Source organism: Physeter macrocephalus, chromosome 21 (assembly GCF_002837175.3).
Source record: "Physeter macrocephalus isolate SW-GA chromosome 21, ASM283717v5, whole genome shotgun sequence".
In the NCBI taxonomy this organism is placed as follows: Eukaryota; Metazoa; Chordata; class Mammalia; order Artiodactyla; family Physeteridae; genus Physeter; species Physeter macrocephalus.
Window position 1 is genome coordinate 91,896,068 of NC_041234.1, and position 24,794 is coordinate 91,920,861.

At 39.0% G+C, this 24,794-nt stretch overlaps 1 protein-coding gene and 1 long non-coding RNA gene across 2 annotated transcripts in view; one reads left to right on the forward strand and one right to left on the reverse strand.

The window, feature by feature from the left end:
• LOC129391764 (uncharacterized) overlaps nt 1-5,844 on the reverse strand; it is a 123,753-nt gene extending 117,909 nt beyond the window's left edge. Inside the window, exons 1-2 of the long non-coding RNA XR_008616442.1 lie at nt 5,709-5,844; nt 2,685-2,847 (exon numbers count right to left, since the gene is read on the reverse strand). This is a non-coding gene — a long non-coding RNA (uncharacterized lncRNA). The remainder of the gene's footprint in view (nt 1-2,684; nt 2,848-5,708) is intronic.
• Nucleotides 5,845-8,118: 2,274 nt separating this feature from the next.
• Nucleotides 8,119-24,794, forward strand: part of WDR44 (WD repeat domain 44) — an 83,272-nt gene continuing 66,596 nt past the window's right edge. Inside the window, exon 1 of the mRNA XM_007106995.2 lies at nt 8,119-8,581. Coding sequence (XP_007107057.2) covers nt 8,505-8,581 — 77 coding nt within the window. The 5' untranslated portion in view covers nt 8,119-8,504. The remainder of the gene's footprint in view (nt 8,582-24,794) is intronic.

Consider the following 24,794-nt stretch of genomic DNA (forward strand, 5'->3'; position numbering starts at 1 on the left):
GCGGCCATGGCTCACGGGCCCAGCCGCTCCGCGGCATGTGGGATCTTCCCGGACCGGGTCACGAACCCGCATCCCCTGCATCAGCAGGCGGACTCTCAACCACTGCGCCACCAGGGAAGCCCGAAAATTCTGCTTTTAAAGGGCTCATGTGATTAGGTCAGATCCACAGGTATAATCTCCCTATCTTAAAGTCAACTGATTTGGGACTTTAATTACATCTTCAAAAATCCCTTCATAGCAGCACCTAGATTAGCATTGAATTGAATAACTGGGAGAAGATGTGTGTATAGAAGAAGCTAGGAAATCTTAAGGGTCTATCTTAAAATTCTGCCTACCATAAACGCCAATGTTGAGATGTTCCTATTTTGATAAATACCATAAAAAGTGGGGAAAAAAAGAAATATCAACCAATTGCTTTAATTTTTTGGTTGTAATATTATTATTTCAGACACTTCACTCATTAATATGGCTCATTTGCTGTAAGTTAGTCAAACTAGAGGAAACTCTGGGAAGATAACAAAAATTAAATAAAATAAAATAGAATAAAATAAAATAAGTGTGACCTTGGGCTTAAATCTTGACCACTAAATGCTAGCTGTAAAACTCTGGGTAAATTACTTAACTCTTTTAAACTTCAGTTTCCCTACCTATAAAATGGGGATAATAGTAGTATACTCCTCATATAGTGCATGATGGATTAAGTGAAATAATATGTGCAAAGTACTTAATACAGTATCTAGCACTAATTTAATGATAGCAATTATTATTTTATCATTGAATGACATAAGACATGTAAAACTGTCTCAGAAAGCATAAAGAATGATTCTGATGTAACATATTATCACTAGGTACACATAGAGGGCACACCATTAGACAGGAATCCTGTACATAAGGTAAATATGTTTAGTATGTACACATATTATCACATACTTATTTAATGTACCACTTTAATTGTGCAGTTGAAATTCCCACTTATCTTTGTCTCTGAACACATTCAGCATAAACAAATCAGCATACAGTTGACCCTTGAACAACACGGATTTGAACTGTGCAGGTCCACTTACATGTGGATCTTTTTCAATAAATACGTACTACAGTACTACATGAACCGAGGTTGGCTGAACCCAAAGATGCATAACCACAGATACGGAGGGCCAACTGTAAAGTTGTAAGTGGATTTTTTGACCTCTAACCCCCACATTGTTCAAGAGTCAACTGTATGCTCCCAAGATGAAGAACATAAAGAGGACTCATAATCATCTTTAAATAGATTAAAGGTTTTGTATGGATTTAGTAGCCAGAATTATAACCAGTGGAAGAAAAATATAGAAATGCAGATTTGGGCTAAATACAATGAAGAGATTCGCTAACATTCATCAAAAAATGGATTGGGTAAATAGTAAGTTCCATGTCCCTGAGTGACCACTTATCGGGGAAGTTTGTAAAATGAATTCACGCATTAGATATGAGGCTTACACTAGTGACCTTTAAAGTCCCTTCCAATTTTAACAGCGCACACACATGCATTATCCTGACAGATATTTCTATATAAATGTTTGCCACTAGATTGTTTCACCAATTAAAAAATACATATGTATATGTGTATATATATGTATGTACGTATATATTCCTTTTCTTCCCTGAAAGAAAAATAAAAGATCTCTTCCTCAGATTTTGACCTGGAGTGAAATTTTGAAGCATAAATTTCATGTCTTAGTTTTTCTCTCTTTAGATCAGGCCATATATACTGCTTATTGTTTTTTTTTTTGTTTTTTTCTTGTTTTTTTTTTTTTTTTTTTTTTGTGGTACGCGGGCCTCTCACTGTTGTGGCCTCTCCCGTTGCGGAGCACAGGCTCCGGACGTGCAGGCTCAGCGGCCATGGCTCACGGGCCCAGCCGCTCTGCGGCATGTGGGATCTTCCCGGACCGGGGCACGAACTTGTGTCCCCTGCATTGGCAGGCAGACTCTCAACCACTGCGCCACCAGGGAAGCCCTGCTTATTGTTTTGAAAAACAAAATTATGCTTAGTCCATTTTATTTACAAGTGAACCTCTAATATTATACTTTGCTTCTAGAAGCTCCATATCAGTGCATCATTTCACAGTTGCTTTGGAAATTACCATTACCGTTCTCTTTGTGTGTCAGGCCTGCAGTGCAGAAAATATGACTTTTTACCAGTAGACTAATTACATTCCAGTATTTTCTTTGTGGGTATTTTTTCCAAGTTCATTTTCTCAGTGGCCCTTATTAAACTGTTCCAGAAGCTAAGTGTGACACCTGTAATAGGCCCAGGACTCACAGTCACGCACTATATTGGGAATGAATCTCAGATCTTCATTTTGTGTGTAAGTCTACCTTGTATATGATTGCTTATATATTTTCTTCTAACATTTTTCCCTTGTTTACAAAGTAATACATATTCACCGTAGAAAACTGAGTCATTATATAAAGGTACAAATAACCAAAACTTTCATTATTATTTTAATCAGCAACCAAAGACAATCACCATCAAGCATTTATGAATATTCTTCCAGAATTCCCTATGCTTATATACACATATAGATACACAGATAAATAAATAATCTTACATAAATGGGATTATTCCTCATGCAGTTATTTCATAACATCTGTTTTCATTTAATGCATCATGAGCTCCTGTCATGTCAATGAATACAGAGACTTACCCCTTAACAGCTGGTGGTTAGCACATTGCTCCTGTCTGCTAGTAACCCTTTCTTGAAAAAAACATCCATTGCATACTCCATGTGGTCCTAGTGAGGAAGATGATCACAGTAGTCTCTCCCCACATGGTGTGTGGCAGGGAATCAGTTGACCCAGAGAGGTTTCCTAAGACCAATCAACATAGACGCTGAGATTTAATATATCAACACCAAGAGAAAGTTTTACTTCCTTTGGGATTGAGAATTATTAAGACATTATAAACTGAAGTTGCTTGCAGCCATCTTAGCTGAGTACAAAAAGGAAGCTGTCTGTGATAGGAAAATTGAAGCCAAAGCACAAAAAGAAGCGGAGATAAGCAAAGAAGAGAGGCAGACAGAAAGAGAAAGTTTTGATACATCTTAGACCCTGGATCCAGCCATGCCTAAAGTTACTTCATCTGGACTATAGTCTGTGCTGCTATAAGACAACATATGGGGACTTCCCTGGTGGCACATTGGTTAAGAATCCGCCTGCCAATGCGGGGGACACGGGTTCGAGCCCTGGTCAGGAAGATCCCACACACCGCGGAGCAACTAAGCCCATGCGCCACAACTACTAAGCCCGCGTGCCTAGAGCCCGTGCTCCACAACAAGAGAAGCCACCGCAATGAGAAGCCCGCACGCCGCAACGAAGAGTAGCCCCACCTGCCGCAACTAGAGAAAGCCCGCGTGCAGCAACGAAGACCCAATGCAGCCAAAAATAAATAAATAAATTTTAAAAAAAGACAACATATGCTTTTCCACAAAATTACTGCGCTATGCAAAGTTGTTCAATAAAAACCACAGGGCTTAGGGGGGAAATGGGGCTATGAGTGCAACATTCAAGAACTGTCAGTGACACATACACAAAAAGATACAAACCTAATGAAAATGGTAGCAGTTTTACATGTTAAATGGTTAAGAAATACATAAATACTACAATAAATATGGTGCTTTATTTTGAAAAAGAACTAAAGTTTGCTTGTGGAAATGGGTTATCAGAAGGGTTGCAACTTGTGAATTATTGTGAAGTGGTGGAAGGAGGGTTATCTGAAATCAGATGGAAAGCTGTAACACTCAGATGTGGATGGGTGTGACTCAAGACACACAATGAAGTGAGGTAACTGGTAGACGTTTGAGGTCTGTGTGCGTGTATTTTGTGTATTCCTACGCAACTTGATTCATCTGGGTGTAGTTTTCTGTTTTCACCTGTTTCTGGCTGACAAAATTGCACATAAGCAAATGCAAAATTCACCTTTCACTTAAATTGTGTCTAATATATTAGTCACAAAGGAACAGACAAATGTTAGAGCAGTCTGTACTTGACTATGTTAGCGAATAAATACCCTTTTTTTGTTTAAGATAATTCCAGTTAGCTTTCTTCCAGGGTCCTGAATAGTAATACATGGCTACAAAATATTCCATTGAACAATACTAACACATTTTAAGTGTCAGGCTGGCTTTTCTGTGTCTCTTGACACATTTCTAGACTACCATTCTCTACTTTCAGTTCTTGTGTGCTCAGAGATTGAAAATTCATTTTAATATGAACATAAACCATCATTAAGAAGGTGGAGTAGACCTGAAAAAGATATAAAAATTCCAAAGCCAAATAGATTTTTTGAATTTGTACTATTATAATCTGTAACACAACTGACTTTTCAAACAGATAACTGAAAGTTGATGATTACAGAATTTAGTCTTGGCCCTGACAAACTGTGGCCAGTTTCAGAATGATTTTTTTCATGGATTCCGATACTTCAAAATCCACAAAAACTCTCACAGAGATTACAATATTAAATCTTTTCATGTCAATATTGTATCTCAAATCACCTAACCCTGTACATAAAAAGTTTTCCCCTGAGTTATCATGTTAGCTCTTGTTTATAACAAAAGGCTACATGCATTACAGTTTTGTTACTGATGTTTTGAGTGATTATCCTTGGGGTTGGAGCAAAATTGGCTCCAAGGATACCGCCATTTTGCATTATTCTTGACAAGAGGAGAGAGCGAGTATCCCACAGACAAGCTGTTCTATACACTGGCTGTGACCCTAGCCTTTGAAACTCCTAAGTAGAGTTTATGCTGTGCAGACAAGGAGGCATAAAAAGTTTCCTTAAACCCACCTTAGCCTTAGACCTGTGCAGTTTTTATAGTCATTGGAAATGAGCCAGGTGGGAAAATGTTTTATTCTCATTTTTATCTATACGTATAATTTTGTGCCATCATTCTATTCTGTTGTGAAACTCATTCAAACAACGATTTAATTTGAGTGTAATTTCAGTTCTCAGTTACCCTAGAAAATAGTATCCTCTGGATCAGGGGTTGGCAAAATTTTTCTGCAAAGAGCCTGAGGGTAAATATTTTAGGCTTTGAGGGCCATAGAGTCTCTGTCCCCACTACTCAACTCTGCTCTGAAAGCAAACATATACAATATATAAACAAATAGGGCTGGTTGTGTTCCAATAAAACTTTATTTACAAAAAGAGACAGCAGGACAAATTTGTCCAGTGTACCAGTACCATAATTTGCCAACCCCTGCTTTGGACCAATAGCTTTCTTTTTTTTTTTTTTTTTTTTTTTTTTTGACAGAGCAAAAGTCTCTTGAGACTCAAGGAAGGCCAAGCAGGCAGGAACCTGAACTACCCCTGCTTCAACTAAAATAGTTTTTATTTTTATGATATGTGGACTTTTGCATGAAATTAGGTTTGATTAAAGGGTTCCATTTCTAATAAGGAGAAAGGTTCAAACCCACTGCCTTGGACTAAGCCTAAAACCTGCTGCTTTAAAACTCAAGAACAGATGTTTCAGGCAAAACAAACACATCTTCTGACATCTTTAAAAATGATCATAGGTGGTACACATGTGTTTTGATGTTCCCAGAAATTCACTTTCTCATAAAATTCATAAAAGCATTTACATAGATAATTTTAACAGCTCTAAAAATGTTATCAGCTTAATCTTTCCTATTTCATTTTAACTTTTTTCTAAGTATAATGTTTAAGGTACCTTAAAAGGTCCAAGAGAGGTGGTATGGTATAGTGAAAAAAGCACCCAATTAGGACTCTGTGTTTTCCTCCATTGCTAGATTGTGAGCTTCTGGAAGAGAGGAACTAAGTTGTCTTTTTCATCTTTGAATTATCCTCAGTACCTAGAATAATACATGACACCAAACTTTAATTTTTAAGGCAAATGTAAATTCACTATCACAAAGCTAGGAAGAAAATAAATTCAGGTAGTTTATTTACTTGTATCTTTCCATAATCCATAAGGAAAATAGCATATCTCTCCTAGTGAGCAACAAAATAAAAAGTTAGTACTTTGAGATATATTTTTATACCTAGGAAATTAACATGTTTAAAACACATAAAAGCTAGGGACTTCCCTGGTGGTCCAGTGGCTAAGACTCCGTGCTCCCAATGTAGGGGGCCAGGGTTCGAACCCTGGTCAGGGAACTAGATCCCGCATGCCGCAACAAAGAGTTCACATGCCACAACTAAAAGATCCCCCGTGCCACAACTAAGACCCGATGCAGCCAAATAAATATTTTTTAAATAAATTTATTTATTTTTGGCTGTGTTGTGCCTTCGTTGCTGCGCCCGGGCTTTCTCTAGTTGTGGCAAGCGGGGGCTACTCTTGGTTGCGGTGTGCGGGCTTCTCATTGCGGTGGCTTCTCTTGTTGCAGAGCACGGGCTTCAGTAGCTGTGGCTCGCGGGCTCTAGAGCGCAGGCTCAGTAGTTGTGGCGCACGGGCTTGGTTGCTCCGTGGCATGTGGGATCTTCCTGGACCAGGGCTCAAACCCGTGTCCCCTGCGTTGGCAGGCAGGTTCTTAACCACTGCGCCACCAGGGAAGCCCTAAATAAATATTTTTAAACAAAAAAAAAAAAAGCTAATAATTATTGGACAATGCCAAAAGTCATGTCCTCACAAGGATCCACAAATCCCTTACGTGCAATTCTTAAATCCCAAAAGCTCTGGAAACCAAACATTTTTGTTTTGTACTTTTAGTAACTTATTGACAGTCAAATTACTCTAACCTAAACTTACTTGACAGTAGTAGCTGATCTGAACTGAAGGAGGTTATTTACTGGTATTTATTTACCACGTATGAATAATCATATGGTTTACTGCAAAAAATATTACCCTATTTCATTATGCAGCGTTTTCCCTGAACTTCTAGGGTGTTAAAGAATACAGAGTATATGGCATTTGGTTTTACACAACTCCAGATCTTTTCCTGGTTGCTTTCCGGAGGAATCTAGAGCCCCATTCCATCCGGAGGCCATGCCCCTAGTCCCACTTGTCTTTTCTGCGACCATCTTGAGCAACAATTGAGGCTGCAAACGGATCAGAGCGCCTTCCTGTCATGGCAGTGGGAAAAGTAAATGTGCTTCCCAATCACACAGAAAGTCAGTATTATCACTTTGATGGTCCATGATGCGTTAAGAAAGAACATCTTGGTCTTTTAAAAAGCACCTTTCTAAAGCAGAAACTAACACACCATTGTAAAACAGTTATACTCCAGTAAAGATGTTAAAAAATAATAAATAATAAATAAATAAATAAAATAAAAAGCACCTTTCTATTTTCATCTCTGGACATTGGGCAGTCGAGGATTAGAATTAAGTTACTAGCTCTTAGCCTTGCAACGGAATCTGCTCAATATATATTTACCATTTGACTGACGCACATCTTGGTCAGTATGTAAGAATTTCTCTCGCATTGAGTGTGGGCAAAAATGCATATTTGTAGGGAGAAAGTAACTGGAGGCCCTACAGTGGCTCAGCTCCATCAACAAATCCATCATTACTCCACGCAACTGGCACGCTCCCCACGTTATCTCTCTTGGACCCCACCCTCTGGCCGGCAGGATCGTATCTAGGGATCTCAATTAGAGAGCTTGTAGTAAGTAGGACGGGTTATGCCCGTAACGCTAGAGGAGGTGGACCTGCCTACTCCCTAGGGTGGGATATTCCGCGCTTGGATAAATTAAAACGACGTAAATTCAAACCACAATGACAACTTTTCCCGACAGCATTTCCTTGTAAGAAAAAAAGCACACTCCAAATCACCCCTCTAAAAATGCCTCTTTGGAACTGCAGAGTTAGTGGGTAGGACACTCTGCCGGACCACACCTACGTCGGGCGCGCTCTCATAAGGCCGGGGTACCTCGCCGCTCCTGCGCGGGTTCTAGACTCCTCCCCTCAGAACGCTCATCCCCACCCTTCCCCGCTACTTCCGGTCCTCACCGAACGCCCTCAACGCGCTTGCGCCGTTTTGATAGGCTTCTCGAGTACAAGAAATCTGAGCGCTGCTTCCCAGGAACCGCCCCCGCCTCCTCTTCGCCCCGCCCACGCCTTACTGGTCCCTCCTGAAATCTCGCGAGGGTTGGTGAGCGTCCGTATTTTGCGGGCAACTGGCTTTCCCAGCTGCTGTAGTTGCAGCTGCGGGAGAAATTGGAGCTGCTGTCGTCGGCGCGCCCCCCCTCCCCCACTGAGGAGAGCCACCGCCTCTTCCCTCGCTCTCCTCATACACCTAACGCCGGGAGCGGCGGCAGCAACAGTCCCTGAACCCACCGGCGCCTCCTCAGGCGGCCGCACTGCTGGTCATTCCCTCAGTCCGGCAGCTGCCGGTGGCCCCCTGCCACTGTCCGGCTCCTCACTTCAGATCGTCTGCTCCCTCCTCATCCTCCCCCTGGACCCACTTCCCCACGGCCTCGCCGGGGTGGAGGACGACGAGGAGGAGACGAGAGTCACCCTCCCTCCAGGCGGCGCCGGCTCCCTCACCCGCGGGTGTGTCCTATAAATGGCGTCGGAAAGCGACACCGAGGAATTCTTTGATGCCCCTGAAGATGTGCACCTAGGGGGCGGCTACCCCGTAGGGTAAGTAACCGGAGCCATGGCCCACAAGCCGGGCGTCCCCGTCCCCCGGCTTCCCCTGTGCCTTCCCCCGTGCCTTCCCCCCTACACCCCTCCCAGGGCCCGCTGTGTCCGCCACCGCTGCTCCTCTCCGCCTCCCTCGGGCACTTGAGAGAGAGTCGAGGGAGGGCGATTGGCCACTTCGGGCAAACCCTCCTCTTTTCCCTGGTGAACGGCCCCAGGGGTTCCTTTCTCGTCTTGTCCAGCTTTCTGCGAGGTGGGACAGTTTACGAACCTGAGAGCCGGAGATTTGTATTTGTGGGGTTCAGAGCTTACTTTTGAAACATCCGTTTTAGCCTTGGGGGCCATAGTTTAAAGGAGCAGCAACAGGAGAAATTGCAGTGCCCAGTGTTTTTTTCTTTTGCCGCTAACTTACCTATTCGTTCCAGAGGTGGCTGTACCTCTCCCTGTTTTGCCTTCATCTCTTCGTTGCACAGAAAGAAAAGGAGCGGAGCGCGGGGTGGGGGGGGGAAGATTGGGTGTTTACTTAGCAAAGTCCTCTAGCTGATGTACTCTAGATCCACAGTGTTTTATTAAAATAGCACCTTGCCGTGCCGCAAATGAAATCGAAGACAAGGTCCTTTGCCATTAGGGAGAATGCGGTCTTAAAGGGTAGCCGGACATAAATGTGCACAACCGACTACAGAGATACAAACAAGTGCTGAGTAATCTGTGGTTAGAAGGAGAGCCACAGCTTTGTGCTCTTTATCTAATTCTGCAAGATGTTTTAGTGGTGATTAATACGGGAGATTCTGAGTAGGAAGTAGAGTAGTTGGAATGCTTCGCTTGCCTGGGACTTCTACTTACCCACTCCTCCACTTTTCAAAGTTGGAATATGTTTAAAGCGATTTCACCGAACTCTTCTACTGGGCTTGTGTGGAACTAGAGGCAGTGAAACACATTTTCATGCTATAAGAACTTGAAAATCGGCAAAATTTGTATGTTAATGTAAGTCACTAATATGGTTCCAGTAGTCAGCTGCCTTCAATTTGCAAGCTTACCCGTGAAAGAAATATCTTAATGCAAATAATGTTATCTGTACATTCTAGAGGTCGTTCTAAAACCTAATATGTATTATATATAATATATACCTCAAAAGTTACAGCAACAAAATCAGAGAGAACTTTCTACGTTGGTAGATCGCTGATGAGTGTGTTTCCACCAACCTTCAAATCACTGTTGGTGAGATTTGGGGGCTGCAATGGCCAATCTTGAGATGGCATTGAATCTCCTTCAGGTTCAGTATATGAAACAAGTTCATAGCTAGATGTTAGAGAATAGAAAATTCACTTGGATTTCCAAGTACATTGGAGCCCCCTGAAATTAAATTTTGTCCTTGTGGTATTCCCTTTAAAGTAATGAACTGTCAGTTCAGGTTAAATAAGAGACCTAATCCTTTAGTTGTTGTTGTGTGTGTGTGTGTGGAGGGGGAAGGGAAATAACCGTCGACATATATGATTTAATCAATTTAGAGCTATGTAAATATTGTTCCTTTTCAATGAATATAACAAATTTAACTTTGAAGGACAGCTACATCAGGACCTGTGTAAACTGCCTAGTCGTCCAGTACCTGACACAGAAAAAGAACTGCAGTGTTCATTCCCTTGTCCTTCCTTTCTTGGAATTAGCAAATTTAACTTCACACAGTGCTGACTTTGGGAGGAAGTATGCAGAACTTGGAGTTATTTAACGTATCCAAACCGAATGAGTCATTTTGATAGAATTGATAGAGTCACTTCTTCCCTTGTGGGATAATATAGTTTCTCAAGCACTTTGATCCTTTGATATGCTAGGTGAAAAGTAAAAACATCTCTTGGGACCCAGCCTTCTGATTTTAACCCTAACCTGCCCATATATTGAGAGTGTTGAGCTCTGTGGATAAAACTACTCTTAGTCTGAATTTTACAGCTCCATCCTGCGTTAGTGAGGGGATTTGGAAGAGAATTAGACTCATCTGGAGAATTGCATCTGAAAAGAACTAGCAGTACTGGGAGGACTGCACAAGGTTGGGATCATTAGCATTTCCTCTGTCCTTTGTGACAGTTTTTGTCATTTTGCATAAGGTACTGTGAGGAGACTTGGCTGGGTAACTAACAACCTAGAAATGCAGTGAGAAATCTTGATTTGTGGAAACACATGGTATCACTAGATATCTGGTCATTAGAAATATCCTCTCTCCCTTGAGATACACTTGGAGTAGCACACCATACAAACTCTAAGAGGTTAACAGACTGAGTTTGGGCACTTTAAGAAATGTTCCTTGCATTGTGCGTTCTAGAGTACACAGATCATTTCACCAAATTGTAGTAAACTGAGTAGACTGTTGAGAGTTACCTCGTGTTTTGTTAATCAGCAGAATCCAGATAAACAATCCATTTCCTAAAATTGATTTATTTCTTCTTTTCCCCCTCCAGTGGTGTCTTCAGCTTTGTTATTCTCTCTTTGAAAGCAAATTTAATAAGTTAAAAATAAGCTCAGTTGTTTATAGAAAGGCTTGATTCGAATGCACCCTACTATAACACAGTGGCAGATCATCTCCAGTTGTACAGCTTTGCAGTGTACATCAGTTATAATGCTTTATTTTGATTGGTATTTTAAGTCAGGTTTGCTTATTCTTATCTCCGTTTTAATGAGGAACCTTAGGCTCAGAGAGGTTAATGAATTGGCCTACGTGACACAGCTTATAAGTGAAAGCTGGGATTTGAAGCCAGTTCTTCGGACTCCTACTCCAGTATTTTTTCTAGTACATCATAGCTGCCCCATACTGGGTGTGTGCTGTGTGTGTGTGTGTGTGTGTGTGTGTGTGTGTGTGCGCGCGCGCGCGCGCGTGTGTGTTTATACAGGGTGACCTCCTCCAAGAGATGCTGGAGTAAAATGCTTTAGGACCAACTTGCTAAATTGAACTGATGCATATATTTAAAACTAGCAGCACAAACTTTTCAGTTCTCTTGGCTAGAAATTCCCACTTTCTCTTTCAAGAATGTGTATCTTGTTTTGTCAGATAGGAATGTTATAAGATCATAGCATGTTACAGCTGGAAGGGACATCTAGTTAAACTCCTTCATGTAAAATGTTGTGAAAGCCAAAGCCTGGAAGAAGTAAAGTGACTTGTCCAAGGTGCCAGAGCAAACTAATGGCAAAGTTAGGACTAGAATCCAGATCAGTTTCACAGTCTAGAGTTCTTTTCTGCTATCGTGCTGTCTTTTGATAAAGCAGGAAAGGGAGGAGGAAGTTTGGTATAGTAGCAAAAAGCCCTGGACTATGAGTCATTTCATTTCCTCATCTTTAATTCGAGGAGAGTTTAACAGACTGGATGGTATGTGGTACATGATTCAAGACCCGTAGATTTGAAATTAAATATTTACTGGGTAAATTATATATGAAATGAATGTTCCTGCTAATTTGTGTGGATTACACATACTAAAGGATGGCACTGAGAACATGTTACAAAATTAAATGTGACATTCTGAGCATTCTTTATTTTTGTGTTGGCAACCAAAATATTTGTAAGGTCTTGGAAGGAAGGATAGAATGATAACATTTTTAGAGTAGGAAGGGACAGGAGATGATTTAGCCCAGCCCTTCCATTTAACTGAATGAGAAACCTAGGCTCAGACAGGGGAAGTGAGTGACACATCGCTGATTAGTGGCAAATTCAGAACTAGAACCCAGGTCTCCTGATTCTTCATTTATACCGTGATGCCTTGTCTGTAGAAGGAGGGAAAGTGTTGCCAGGTATCCCTGCTGTAGGTTTCTGGCACTTACCCTGTTAGGGGGACTCCTAAGATGGTCAACTGCTATCTACCATGATTCTGTTTCTTTCATGCCTTGCTGTCAGAGGACATGGACTGTTCTAGGATCCTAACTTTTGTCCACTAATTTTCTCCAAGTCAGGATGAAAAATGGTGACAGAATAGCTAATCTAAGAACAGGGATGGTTATTTGTTTTGTTTTGCTAGTGTCAGTCACAGTATATTATATTATTTATTTAGTTAGTTTAACATCTTTATTGGAGTATAATTGCTTTACAATGGTGTGTTAGTTTCTGCTTTATAACAAAGTGAATCAGCTGTACATATACATATATCCCCATATCTCTTCCCTCTTGCATCTCCCTCCCTCCCACCCTCCCTATCCCACCCCTCTAGGTGGTCACAAAGCACCGAGCTGATCTCCCTGGAGTCACAGTATATTATTTTAGATTGGAGTAATGACAAAATCTTGATTTTTAAGTTATGAGAACTGAGATCAAACTGCCCCAAAGAATTGTTTGGTCTGAAAAATAAAAACTTGCATAGCTGCCTTTGTTGAAAACTCAGCTTCTCACTTAGGCATCAGAAACATTTCTCTCTGAATTGAAAATTGATACAAGTTTCAATTAAAAAGGTATTTGTGTGCTATGGGTTACTTAAGGAAAGAGTCCTTAAAAATGGCTGTTCATGGGTTGGCATTTAAGCATAAATTGTATTTAATCATGGATTATATTTGATTGCTATTGGCTTTGTGGGTGATAGAAATATATTTACACATGCTGTTTTATCACACCCATGTAGCATCATATAGAAGTGGGGGAAAAACCTTCTGCATATTAATTAGTAAATTCAAGCTCTAAATTTAGTAGCCTCAAACTGTCAGTTTGGTGACCCATTGAGGTGGGACAGTCCGAACCAGTACTGCAATTTGGGGGCTCAATTTGAATCTGTACAAACTCCTGTAAACTGAAAACTTTATTCTGTTCTTATGATAACCTACTTCATAAAATAGGGTAGATAAAATTTGATCTTTAAAAATGTTAAAAACCTAGATAGTTTTAGGATGTTGACCATTCAGTGGTGATCCTACAGAACAAAAAATAACTTCTAATTGTTGATATTTGAGACTTGTGTAACCTTTACATTACATGACAATCCATGTGTTCTCTTTGGTTCATTGTTTTGATTTTTGACAAAGTCACGTGAATATGCCGGGCAAGCACCTTGAAGAGGCTGTTTGTTTCCTCCTCACACTCTGCCTGCAGTTCTGTTAATTACTGCCTGGGGTATGGAGGAAAGGAGTGGTGGTGGTGGAGGAGGTGATGGAGATGGAGTAGGTGGTGAAGGTAGCCCCAGCAGCCAAGATAGAGAGACCAGGTTCTAAGGCTGCTTCTGGGGCATGGGTAACTGAGACCAGACAAATCATACTATTTAGCATTGTTTTAGGTAGAGGCCTACACAGTGAATTAAACAACCCTTTCTGTAAGAGATTAATAGCCTATAAGAATTACTTGAAACAAAATTTAAAGTAATAAAAATTGTAGGTATTTAACCTGAATTGATAATTAACCTACATTTGTTTTCTACCCAGAGCTAAGGTAATTTCTACAAACTTTCACAAGGTTTATTCCGCCCTAGCTGTCAGATATTATTCTGCTAACAAGCTAAACCTTTAATTGGGTGCTTTCCTTACTCTTCGGAGGGGAGCCTTATCTATTCTCTTATTTCAAACTGAGCAGTCTTTGTGTTAGTCTGTCATTTCATGATGCAAGATTGTGGAAAAAGCGAGTAAGACATAATGTGGGCCTCATACCTGATGGCAACCCCAATGTTTTTCCCCAGTCAGTATACAAATTTATCTTGGTTACTATAGCAACCAACCTATCAGTTATTCCTCTAGCTCTTTTGCCTTCTCAGATACTAGGATTACCATATAATCAGGTTCTGCTAAAGCTCTTCAGGTCTTAGCATTTTATTACCAGCCGCAGCTGTCTGGCAGTTTACAGCTTGGCATTCCATTAGTGTCAGTCGGTTTTAAGTCCACAAAACCTTTTTGTCTCCAAACATTTTAAACATACAGAATTTAACAGGAACATGTTTAGGCAACATTTTTCTCATACTAATTTTCTCAGTTCCATTGTTAGTCATTGTCTTGAAGATTGAATGCATTATATCACTGGCATCCAGTGGCCATCCATTTGTCATATCAGCTAGAATAAACTTCAAGATCAAGAGTGACCATTTAAGAAATATATCCAAATGTGAAGTGACTTAAAAGTACCTTGATTCATCAGCAGCTACCAAGTAAATATAATCTGGCCTCTAACAAAAATGATTTCTGTAGGTTGTAGAAAGAATGTTTGGACCTTTCATTCTAATTTAAGAAAACAGTTTAGAAATTTAATAGGAAAGGTTATCTTTCTTTTGCAGCCTTTGAATAAACGGGAAAAGAAAGGTAAAGACTGCATAGTTGTATGGGTCTTTATTATGTCCTTCTATTTTTTTATCTCTTAAAAACCTCAGAATTCAAACAACTAAAATAGTTTAAAGTTATAAATATGTTTGTTTTGCTAAAAATAAGGATGTTGAAGCAATATTTAGGATATATAAACTGGTAGTTTATATATTAGTGTTTGTGTTAATGTTTGTTTTTGGTGCTCATGCTTGTTAATATTGTATGGTATAGTAATAACTTCTAAATATGCATAATTAATCTCTCAGTTTAACTGAGGTGGTTAATCTTTTAGTGATTTAGCCAATATTGGTATCCGTTTCTGTACACAACTATAATGTAAGTAATTGTTACAGCTACTGCTTTGGGCAGCACAGATCTAGAATGTTCTGTCACCACAGGACGTTCTCTTGGGGAGTGCTGCTCATGCCTCCTGGTGGGGGCGGCTGGAGAGATGTGGGTTGGGCTATGTTGGCTATCCTAGTCTAAAAGGCAGGCAAGAAGATATTGGAACCGCTCTTTGCATTTTATGCCGTGTTTCGCCAGGAACTCAGTCTGTTTTGTTTTACCAAACCTCAAGCTGGAGCACATGGTTCGGGCAAGGATAGTTCTTACATATTTGTAAATTGATTTATAGAAGTCTTAAAAGACATAAAAAATGAAACCGGGCTTCCCCGGTGGCGCAGTGGTTGAGAGTCCACCTGCCGATGCAGGGGACACGGGTTCGTGCCCAGTCCGGGAAGATCCCACATGCCGCGGAGCGGCTGGGCCCGTGAGCCATGGCCGCTGAGCCTGCGCGTCCGGAGCCTGTGCTCTGCAACGGGAGAGGCCCGCATACCGCAAAAAAACAAAAACAAAAACACACGTTTGGTTAAGCATTTAAAAAAAAAATAAATAAATATCAAAGTAGAATTCTCTTAAGATATTGTGTGTTCTTTTGAAAAAGTGTTTGTCTTTCTGAATTAGAATATTATGTAGTGAGCTTGTAAGTTTGTGAAATGATTAAATTAAAATTTCCTGGCTAGAATTTTTATTTAAATCATATTCGAATGGTTTCATTTTAATATTAGTTTATCCTGTTCAGAACTCTGGTTACCAAATTCTGATGATGCCCCAAGGAGAACTTTATTTTCATTGCATAAATAGGCTTAAGAGCAGGAAAGGTTTTACTTACTAATCCTTAAAATTTTTTAAAAGAAGGGGGAGGGGAGGATAAAATTTTTTTCAAAAAGGGCCAAGGATGAAGCATAAAAGTTTTGGAAACTACTGACAGAAAACTCTAACAATGTTTTCCAGTAGGCAGCCTGTACAGAGCAAGCCATACCTGTTTAAAACCTACTTGACCACTCACTACTAATTGTAATAGACTATTCCAGTACAGACTCATTGAACCATGGGCATTCTTATGAACCACAGGTCAAGCTCTCTAGAGGACCAATAAATAGAATATAGAGCTGTATGCAAACCCACTCTCTCAGAAGCAGGCATCCTGGTTACTAAGTAGGCTCAAGAGAAGAGGTAGGAGTGTTCTTTCTGGCATTGCTCTTGAACTGGAAAGACTAGCCATGGATGAACTTAATATCCATAGTCCTCTTTTAAATTTGTTCCTGCAAGTCTTTATTTAAATTGGGAGACTGAGGAAATTATCTTTCTAGTTATTAGCAGTACTATTAACAATTTGTGTGGTTTTTTAAAAAATCATTATTTTAAAATATACCTATCTACCCACATGACAGGTGGTTTGAAGGTTTCCTCCTGACCCCAATTCCACCCCATTCACCCCCAGCTTTCTCCTTCCTAGCTTACCTCAAGGACATTAGTACAGAGATTCCCCAGCATAATAACTTGCTGTTCCTTACAACTGAGAAGGAACAGTGATGGATGAAATATAATGAATGGGTGGGTCTTTGGGAAGAAATAAGGGAAAGATTGGTTAAATTGGATATAGCGGATGCATTGGTAAGTGGGATTGGTTAGTGTCACAGGTGGGGTAGGTCATTGGATTAGCAGAAGATAGGTGAGCGGAATGAATAGGTAGTTTGATAAAACTAGTACCTTTGTGAGTGAAAGTGAGTGGGTTTGTCAATATTTTGCAATTGGTATTTTATCTTTATTGGATTGGCTTAAGAGATTAAGGCTAATGACTGAGATCAGTCTTTTTTCCTTTAAGTGAACTTTACTATGCCTATTTTTATCCCAGGTCTTAGCTCCTGGTTGTTGACTTTTAACCTTTGCCTTACTTCCCAACCGTAGAGAGATGTCTGCAGTTGATGTATGGCAGCTACAAAAGGTTTAGGTGGCGATAGGATGCTCTGTGGTGTTCCACTTCTCTTCACAATTTCTTCTACTTTTGAACTTCCTGGTTCTCTCAAATCTTCACTCCCTTCCCCCATCCCTATGCAGTTCTATAAGAGTGAAGGGAAGAAATGGAGGTGCCTGAGGCAAGGACAGTGGTTTGGATTTATGGGACCTTTATAACTTGGGGACATCCTGTACTCAGTAAATATTAAGTGTTAACAGTGAAGCCTTGGGAGATGTTGCCAGTTATCCTGCAGTCATATCAATTCCTTGTTACCAACTTTCTTTTTTCCAGGTATGAATGTATTCCCAATAAGAAAGAAATATTATAGTACTGCATGTTGTTAAACATGCAAAGAATGGTAATGCCATACTCTCAATTAATGTTGGGCATTCATTTTCAAAGTACTTTTATTTACATTATCTCTTCTGATTTATCCTGCAATTCTGTAAGATAGGACAATTTTTGTGAGGTAGGTAGGGCAGTTATTATGCTAATTTTGCAAATAAAAAAACAGCTCAGCATAAATGGGGGTCAGCCAGCAAAAGTGGAATCACTAATTTGTGGTAATTAGATGATGATTTTGAATGGAGATGTAAAACATTAGGTTCCTCCCACTTTACTTTTCTAAACTATAAACATTTTTCGATGTTATATTTTAAATGTGAATTGTTAGAATGATGAGGCTGACTCTCCTGCCATTTGGGTATGTATAATTCACTGCTGAAAACAACAAAAAGCAGTAATTTTTATGCTTTTCTTTTTAAGCTTTGACGGAATTGATTATGGTACGGTAGCTAGGGCAGAAAATGACCTTGCTACTGAAAGAGCTGGAATCCCAGACACTGCTAACTGCATTTCAAAGGGTATGTTCTTTGTTCCTAAGGGAAAACCCCTCAAGATGTGAGACACTGCTGATTTGGGCTTCTGTGCCTCATCAAAAAGTCTTGAGCACAGATTTTTTTTTTCTGTAATTGTTTTGTAGATTGTTGTCAGTTGTTTAGTTACGCCACATTTATTTTTCCTTTTTTTTTTCTTTTTTTGCTGTATAACTCTGATTCATATTTTTGGCTACAAGCCACTAATTGGAAACACAATGTTTCTTTATTTTTTTTCCCTTCCCCTTCAAAGGTATTTTCTAGCAGTCACAATGAATGCATGTGGTAGTTTTTAATATTTTCCAGCTAATCAGACCTCTTTTGGCTATCAAATTAATGGGGAAAATACATTCCTAGTAGCTAATTAGAAAAATTACATTCTCAGTAATTACTATTTAAGATGTAAATAAGGATGAATAATCTCTTTAATAATAAACTTGGCCTGCAGATTGTTTTATGTAGGTAAGCATTCTGGGTAATTTGAGATTTTTCTAGAATATTTATGAAGTTTTTAATACATGTTAAAGAATGCAGAAGTAGAAATTCAAATATATAAAGCATAAAAGTAGAATTTATAACCTAAAGTGCTTAATTACTGAAATATGTCCAGTTTTCTATTATTCATGGTATTGAGGGAGAACATGAATAATTAAATGTTACCAGTTACACCAAAACCTCAGTTCAGTCATTAGTTTACAACTTCCTTTCCCATCAAACCTTTTATCAGAGATAACAGTAATTTTTTTTCTGTGATTTAAAAAACAATGGTTTAGTTTGCATTTTTGTTCCTCTACCCATCTTTGGTGATAAGTAGTGAACTCAAAAGGAGAAAAGCAAAGAATCTCAAACTCTGAATAATCAGTTCATTGATAATAGAATTGATTTATTTAAATTTTTTTAAAAAGGGGGGTTGTGACAGGTTCTTCCTTGGTGGCGCAGTGGTTAAGAACCTACCTGCCTACGCATGGGACACGGGTTCAATCCCTGGTCCGGAAAGATCCCACATGCCGTGGAGCAGCTAAGCTCGTGTGCCACAACTACTGAGCCTGCACTCTAGAGCCCCTGAGTCACAACTATTGAAGCCGGCGCGGGCGCCGCAGCTACTGAGCCCACATGCTGCAACTGCTGAATCCCGCACGCTCTAGGGCCCGTGTGCTGCAACTACTGAAGCCCGCATGCCTAGAGCCCGTGCTCCGCATCAAGAGAAGCCACCGCAATGAGAAGCCCGCGCACCACAACGAAGAGTAGCCCCCGCTCGCCACAACTAGAGAGAGTCCACAGGCAGCAACAAAGATCCAACGCAGCCAAAAATCAATAAATAAAAATTTTAAAAAAAGATTAGTACACCATTGGATGTTTTAGATAACTTACAAAATCATATTAGCACGTTAACTTGATAAAGCTTCTGTAAAGTGGCTTGTAGCCCAACATCTTGTTTACTTTTTAAAAAGTAAGTTACAAAGTGATTTAGCATAATTGCATTAGTATTGACTTTTCCAGACAGTCATAAATTTAGTTATCTGTTTCTGTTGCTATTTTACTAGAAATTATTTTAAATCATTAATAGATGTGACTTTCATCTATCCCACTTTGACAAATTGGGACATTGTGATATAGCTGCCCTACCCTGAAGTTACAGCTTGAATGTGGGTATTTATTGAATGGTTGTAAACGTGCAGGGTAGAATGTTTTTAGTTTAGAATTCTTGAGTAGGCCCAGGGAGCTGATATATTTTTCTGTTTATTTTGTCAATAAATAGATTATCAAGCTTTTCTTTCAGGAATATGGCGTAAAACTACATGAATTTCATAAATCAGTTTGGAAAAATCAGCTTGTCATTTTAACAAGATAAAGCTGCTTAAGTTCTACTTTAAGTTTGTAATTACTTTCTGTATGACTAGAATTATATTTCATTATAAAGTTTCCTTTGATTTCCTTATAGATCACTTAAAAATGTTGCCACAAAACCTATATTCAGAAAACATAGAGACATTGTGCCAAATTTTCTCTCCATCTATTTCTATTAATATCAGTGGTAAAATAGTCATTAGGTATTTTAGACATATTCTGCTTCTTGGCTTTCATAGTAGTTAAAACCTAAAATGGTCTTTCAAAGGATAATAAAAGTAGTAATTCACATCTTGAGGATTCAGTTAATTCCCTATTAGATATCTGTCATAACTATATTCTCCATTTTCTGTTAATCTTGTTAATAAACCAGTATTGCCATGTATCAAGGGAAACCCCCTTCTGTGGGGGGTTTTATGCTTAGCATGTAATCTAGTAAAACTTGCCATAACAATGAACCTAATTAATAAATACATTCATTAATGATGTATACGCATCAGTATATACATTTTAATTCCAGTGAACAGTGCTGCATACCAAATTTTTAAAAATTATGCACTTAGAGCAAGATTTAAAAAATAAAACGGGGGCTTCCCTGGTGGCGCAGTGGTTGAGAGTCCGCCTGCCGATGCAGGGGACACGGGTTCGTGCCCCGGTCCGGGAAGATCCCACATGCCGCGGAGTGGCTAGGCCCGTGAGCCATGGCCGCTGAGCCTGCGCGTCCAGAGCCTGTGCTCCGCAACGGGAGTGGCCACAACAGTGAGAGGCCCACATACCGCAAAAAAATAAAATAAAAATAAATAAAACGGTATCTTATTCTCTAAATTTGAACTGTTCTTAATTTTTCTTCAACCTGAGGTTTGGTTCTGTTTTTGATTTTTGCTTTGCTTTTGTTGTTTTCCTGCCTGGCCTAAGTGGGGGAAGAAATCCTCATGTCAGTGTTTTGTGAGCACCAGAACCTTTCTGATTACTAGTTTAGACTTAGCACTTTTGTGTTGTTCTTAGTTTGCCATCAGATCTTCCCTTTTCAGTTTGCTGGACTTTAGAAAATCAAAACCCTTTAATTACCAGCTTATTTTAATGACTAGCTAGGGCCTTATCTGCGCTCACCTCAAGGACCTTAGAATCCCAAACCTTTGTACAGGCAAGCTGTTCTTTGCTCTGCTTGATCCAGTTTGTTGATGTACTGCTTAAGCTTATCTTACTTTTATAGTTTCCTGGTGGCAAAGGCAAAAAGGTGGATAAAAACAAAATCAAGCTCTGTTAAGCCCTTGGTAGTCACCTTCTATAAGAAAAATGATTGCCAAGCCACCAGCTTTATTCCAGCTGACTCACTCTATCCTTCCTCCTTCCATGTCGTTACTCTTTTTTTACCTACTTAGGAGTCTCTCAGGAATTTTGCAACCTGACAAAGAGGCTTCTTCAGAGCCAACCATCTTTTTTTCCTCAGAACCTAAAATGTGAGTCCTCTTACTGACAAAAAAAGAAAAGAAGACCTTGTTAGTCCATTTTTCTGTGTGTTGCCCAATTGTTTTGGTATATTCTTTTCGCCCAGTATAATGAGTAGTCTGGAAATGGAAATGTTAAATGTGAGATCACTCTTATATTTTGTGTAGTGGGTCTTTGAGTTCCTAGTTGTTTAGTTGACAGTGAAGCAGGTGGCAAATGTAGGTTTAGTCTGCACATTCCTTCCGCCCTGTTCTCAGAAGGCTTACAGGTTGTGTTTGTTTGTTTGTTTTTCAGATAACCCTCAGGTAAGAGGTAAGAGAAACACCAAACCCAAAAGACAGAAGGATCTGTCTATAGCTAAAGGGTGAGAAACTAGAGGTAGGATGGCTTATGGGATCTGACTCTTTGAAACTACAGAAATTCAGTGTTCTTTTTAAAAGTAGACTTAACCACTGATTACCCTAAAGCCATAGAGCATGAGTGATGAAGATGGAAAAGATGATTCAATGATTGTCTGGAGAGAAACCACTCGCTGAAGCTCTGAAAAACCGAGTTAGACTATTACAGTAATCAGCCATGTTTATACCTGATTTCAAAATGTGGGTTTTTCAGTAAGACAGGCAAGGGAATGCAACTTGCTTCTATTTGGGGAATCTAATCTGTACGGGTTCTTAATACACACTTGTATTGACTGCCATTCAAATTGAGGAGCCATTAGTGCTTCAGGTTGTGGGAGGATGTTGAGACAATTGAAAAGCAAGTTCTACCTCATATTGTAGAAAGCTCATCAGTTTTTTTTATTGAAAAAGAAATAACGTATCTGAAATATTTCTGATATCCCTTTTATAAAGTGAAGTGTCCTAAAATGACTTTGTAAATCCAGTAACCGAATCCATTTTTAATGACAACGTAATTTTAATTGATATTTATCCAGAAAGTTGGCTATTGATCTTTATTTGACCTACATAGGTTAACTTCATTTTTAACACGAAGACAAATGATATAAATATCTTTATAAGTAATGGTTATGTCAGTTTACATATCTAGAGATTTATCAGTTTGTTACAGTAGCTATCTTGTTTTTGTTTTTTTGAGGGGTTCAATCTAAGCCAAAATAATGAAGCTGTTAATAGACCTTACTACTCTGTTTCACTGAGTGTTTTTGAAAAATGTACATAATAGCATATATACAGTATTTGCATTTGGGCATATCCACTGAATGCAGTCTGGAAAAGCTCTGACTAAATTCACACATGTGCAATTTTTTTCCCCAGTGAATGCTGTTGAATACTTAGATTAATATTTATACAATGACATTGGCCATACAGTTCCTCCCACTTTGTCCCTTTATCACACACGAACAGATGATCATAGAATTAATTGTCCACCTGATTATTTTAGGGGTAGGGTAGAGTTGCCAGATAAAATACAGGACTCCCAGTTAAATCCCAATTTCAGATAAACATACTAAAAATAGATTTGTTGTTTATCTGAAATTGGAATTTAACTGAGCAGCCTATATTTATCTTTGCTAAATCTGGCAACCCTAGGTGGAGGAGAAGGAAAAGGAGACTAGTAGGTATGAGCACAGTTGTGAGACTTAAATACAACTGAGTATGCAGTGACAAGGGTCGCCTTTACTCTGACGGGAATACCGAGATTTTTTAGTGCAGTGTTAATTTTAAGAGTCCAATTCTTTTTTTCTTTGTAAGTGCATTCCTGAAAACAAAGCTCAGAAGTAACAAAACTTAACAATATATTGTTTAGAGATACATGGCATTTTAAAAATAAAAAAGTAAGGGAACAATAAGTCACATCTGGGCTAGTGGTTCCCTCTAAGTCAAAAGCAGCAGAATAGGGCAGACAGTAGCTGCCCTGGTCTTGATGCTGTTCTCATTCTCATGTGACCTAGTGAGTCACAGTTCATTTTATTTTTTGTGCTTCATAATTACATGTATACGCTACATTATACTCTTGTACATATCAAGTATAGAATAACAGTTTAAAAGTTAAAACATAGGCTTCAGTAAGAATATTAGCCTATATGCGAAGTTTCACTGCTTGTACTTTCCAAAATAAATCCAAAATCCAAAAGGTAAAGAGGCATTCATTTTTCTCTCTTCTCTGGGTTAGCCATCCTTAGTTCTTTATATCATTCTACTCAGTTTCTGGAACATTCACCAAATTGGTTTCTGTCTTTTGGATGTGTTCTGTTTTTTCAGTGTTTCTTTTAAAATGTGGTATCCCAATGATACATGATATTCTAAAGCATGCTCTTATCTATCAGTGGGAAGTAGAGTAGAATTTACCACTCCCCTTGCCCTGGACATAATAGTTCTGTTAATTCAGCCTAAGATCACACTAGCTCTTTCAGTAGTCATATCACAGCCTTTACTCTGTCTGAGCAATCAACAAAAATACCTAAATGTTTTCATATGATTTGTTGTTAAGTCATATCTTCCCCAATCATGCATTTTACATTTATCCCTATTACATTACATTCTGTTAAGATTTGGCCCATCCTTCTAACTTGTTGAAATATTTTTGGATACTGTCAGCCAGTATATTCCTTATCCCTCCAACTTTGTGCCGACTGTAAATTTGGTAGATATACCCTCAGTTTCCTCATTCAGGACATTCGAATGTCAAGTGGGACAGAACATCAAGTAGGATAGAGTACAATAAAAATTATTTAATATTTCCTTATGGTTTTTCATTGATCCATTAATCACACCTTGAGTAATGTTCAGCCAGTTACAAACCCACCTAAGTGTATTCTAGCCTACATCTCTTTGTTGTCTAAAAGGATATCGTGAGAGAATTATAAAATTTAGTGCTTAAATCCAGATTTTTTTTGTGTGTACAGTATTCCCTTTATATTCTAGGCCAGTAACCCTATCAAAAAAGGAAATTAGGTTAATCTTGCATATTTGGCTTTCTGTGAGTGCTTACTGACTCTTAAATGAGTATCATTTCCCCACGCCTAGGGCCCTTAAACCATTTCACAATGTGTTTAAGAATTTTGCTTGTCATTGACATCAAGTGAATCTGTTTATAGTTTGTAGCATCTACCTACTTTCCAGTGTTGACTACCAGAGTTTTCCTTAACATCCTCTTCCATCTCTCTGATTCTTCAGAGGTTTTAGAGATTGAACTCTATAAATTCTCAGAGTATGCTGGGATATAACTTGGGACAGGAGAACTGAAATCATTTACAGTAGCTAGGTACTTTTATCTCCTTGAATGCTCTGGGATTCAATTTCCTCATTCTATAATTTGTTTTTCCCTTTCTGGTTTAACTATCAGTAATCTTAATTGGAAAAAAAAAAAGAATTGATGCAGGCTTTTACTTTATATTTTTCATCCACATATAGGCAGACTGCAGTTTCTTTTTGTTGTTCTGAATATAAATTAAAATAATGAAAAACTCTGTCTCTGGTATTTTTTTAAATCCTCGCACATTTTGAGCACCAGTCTTTCTGATACTGTTCTTATAGGT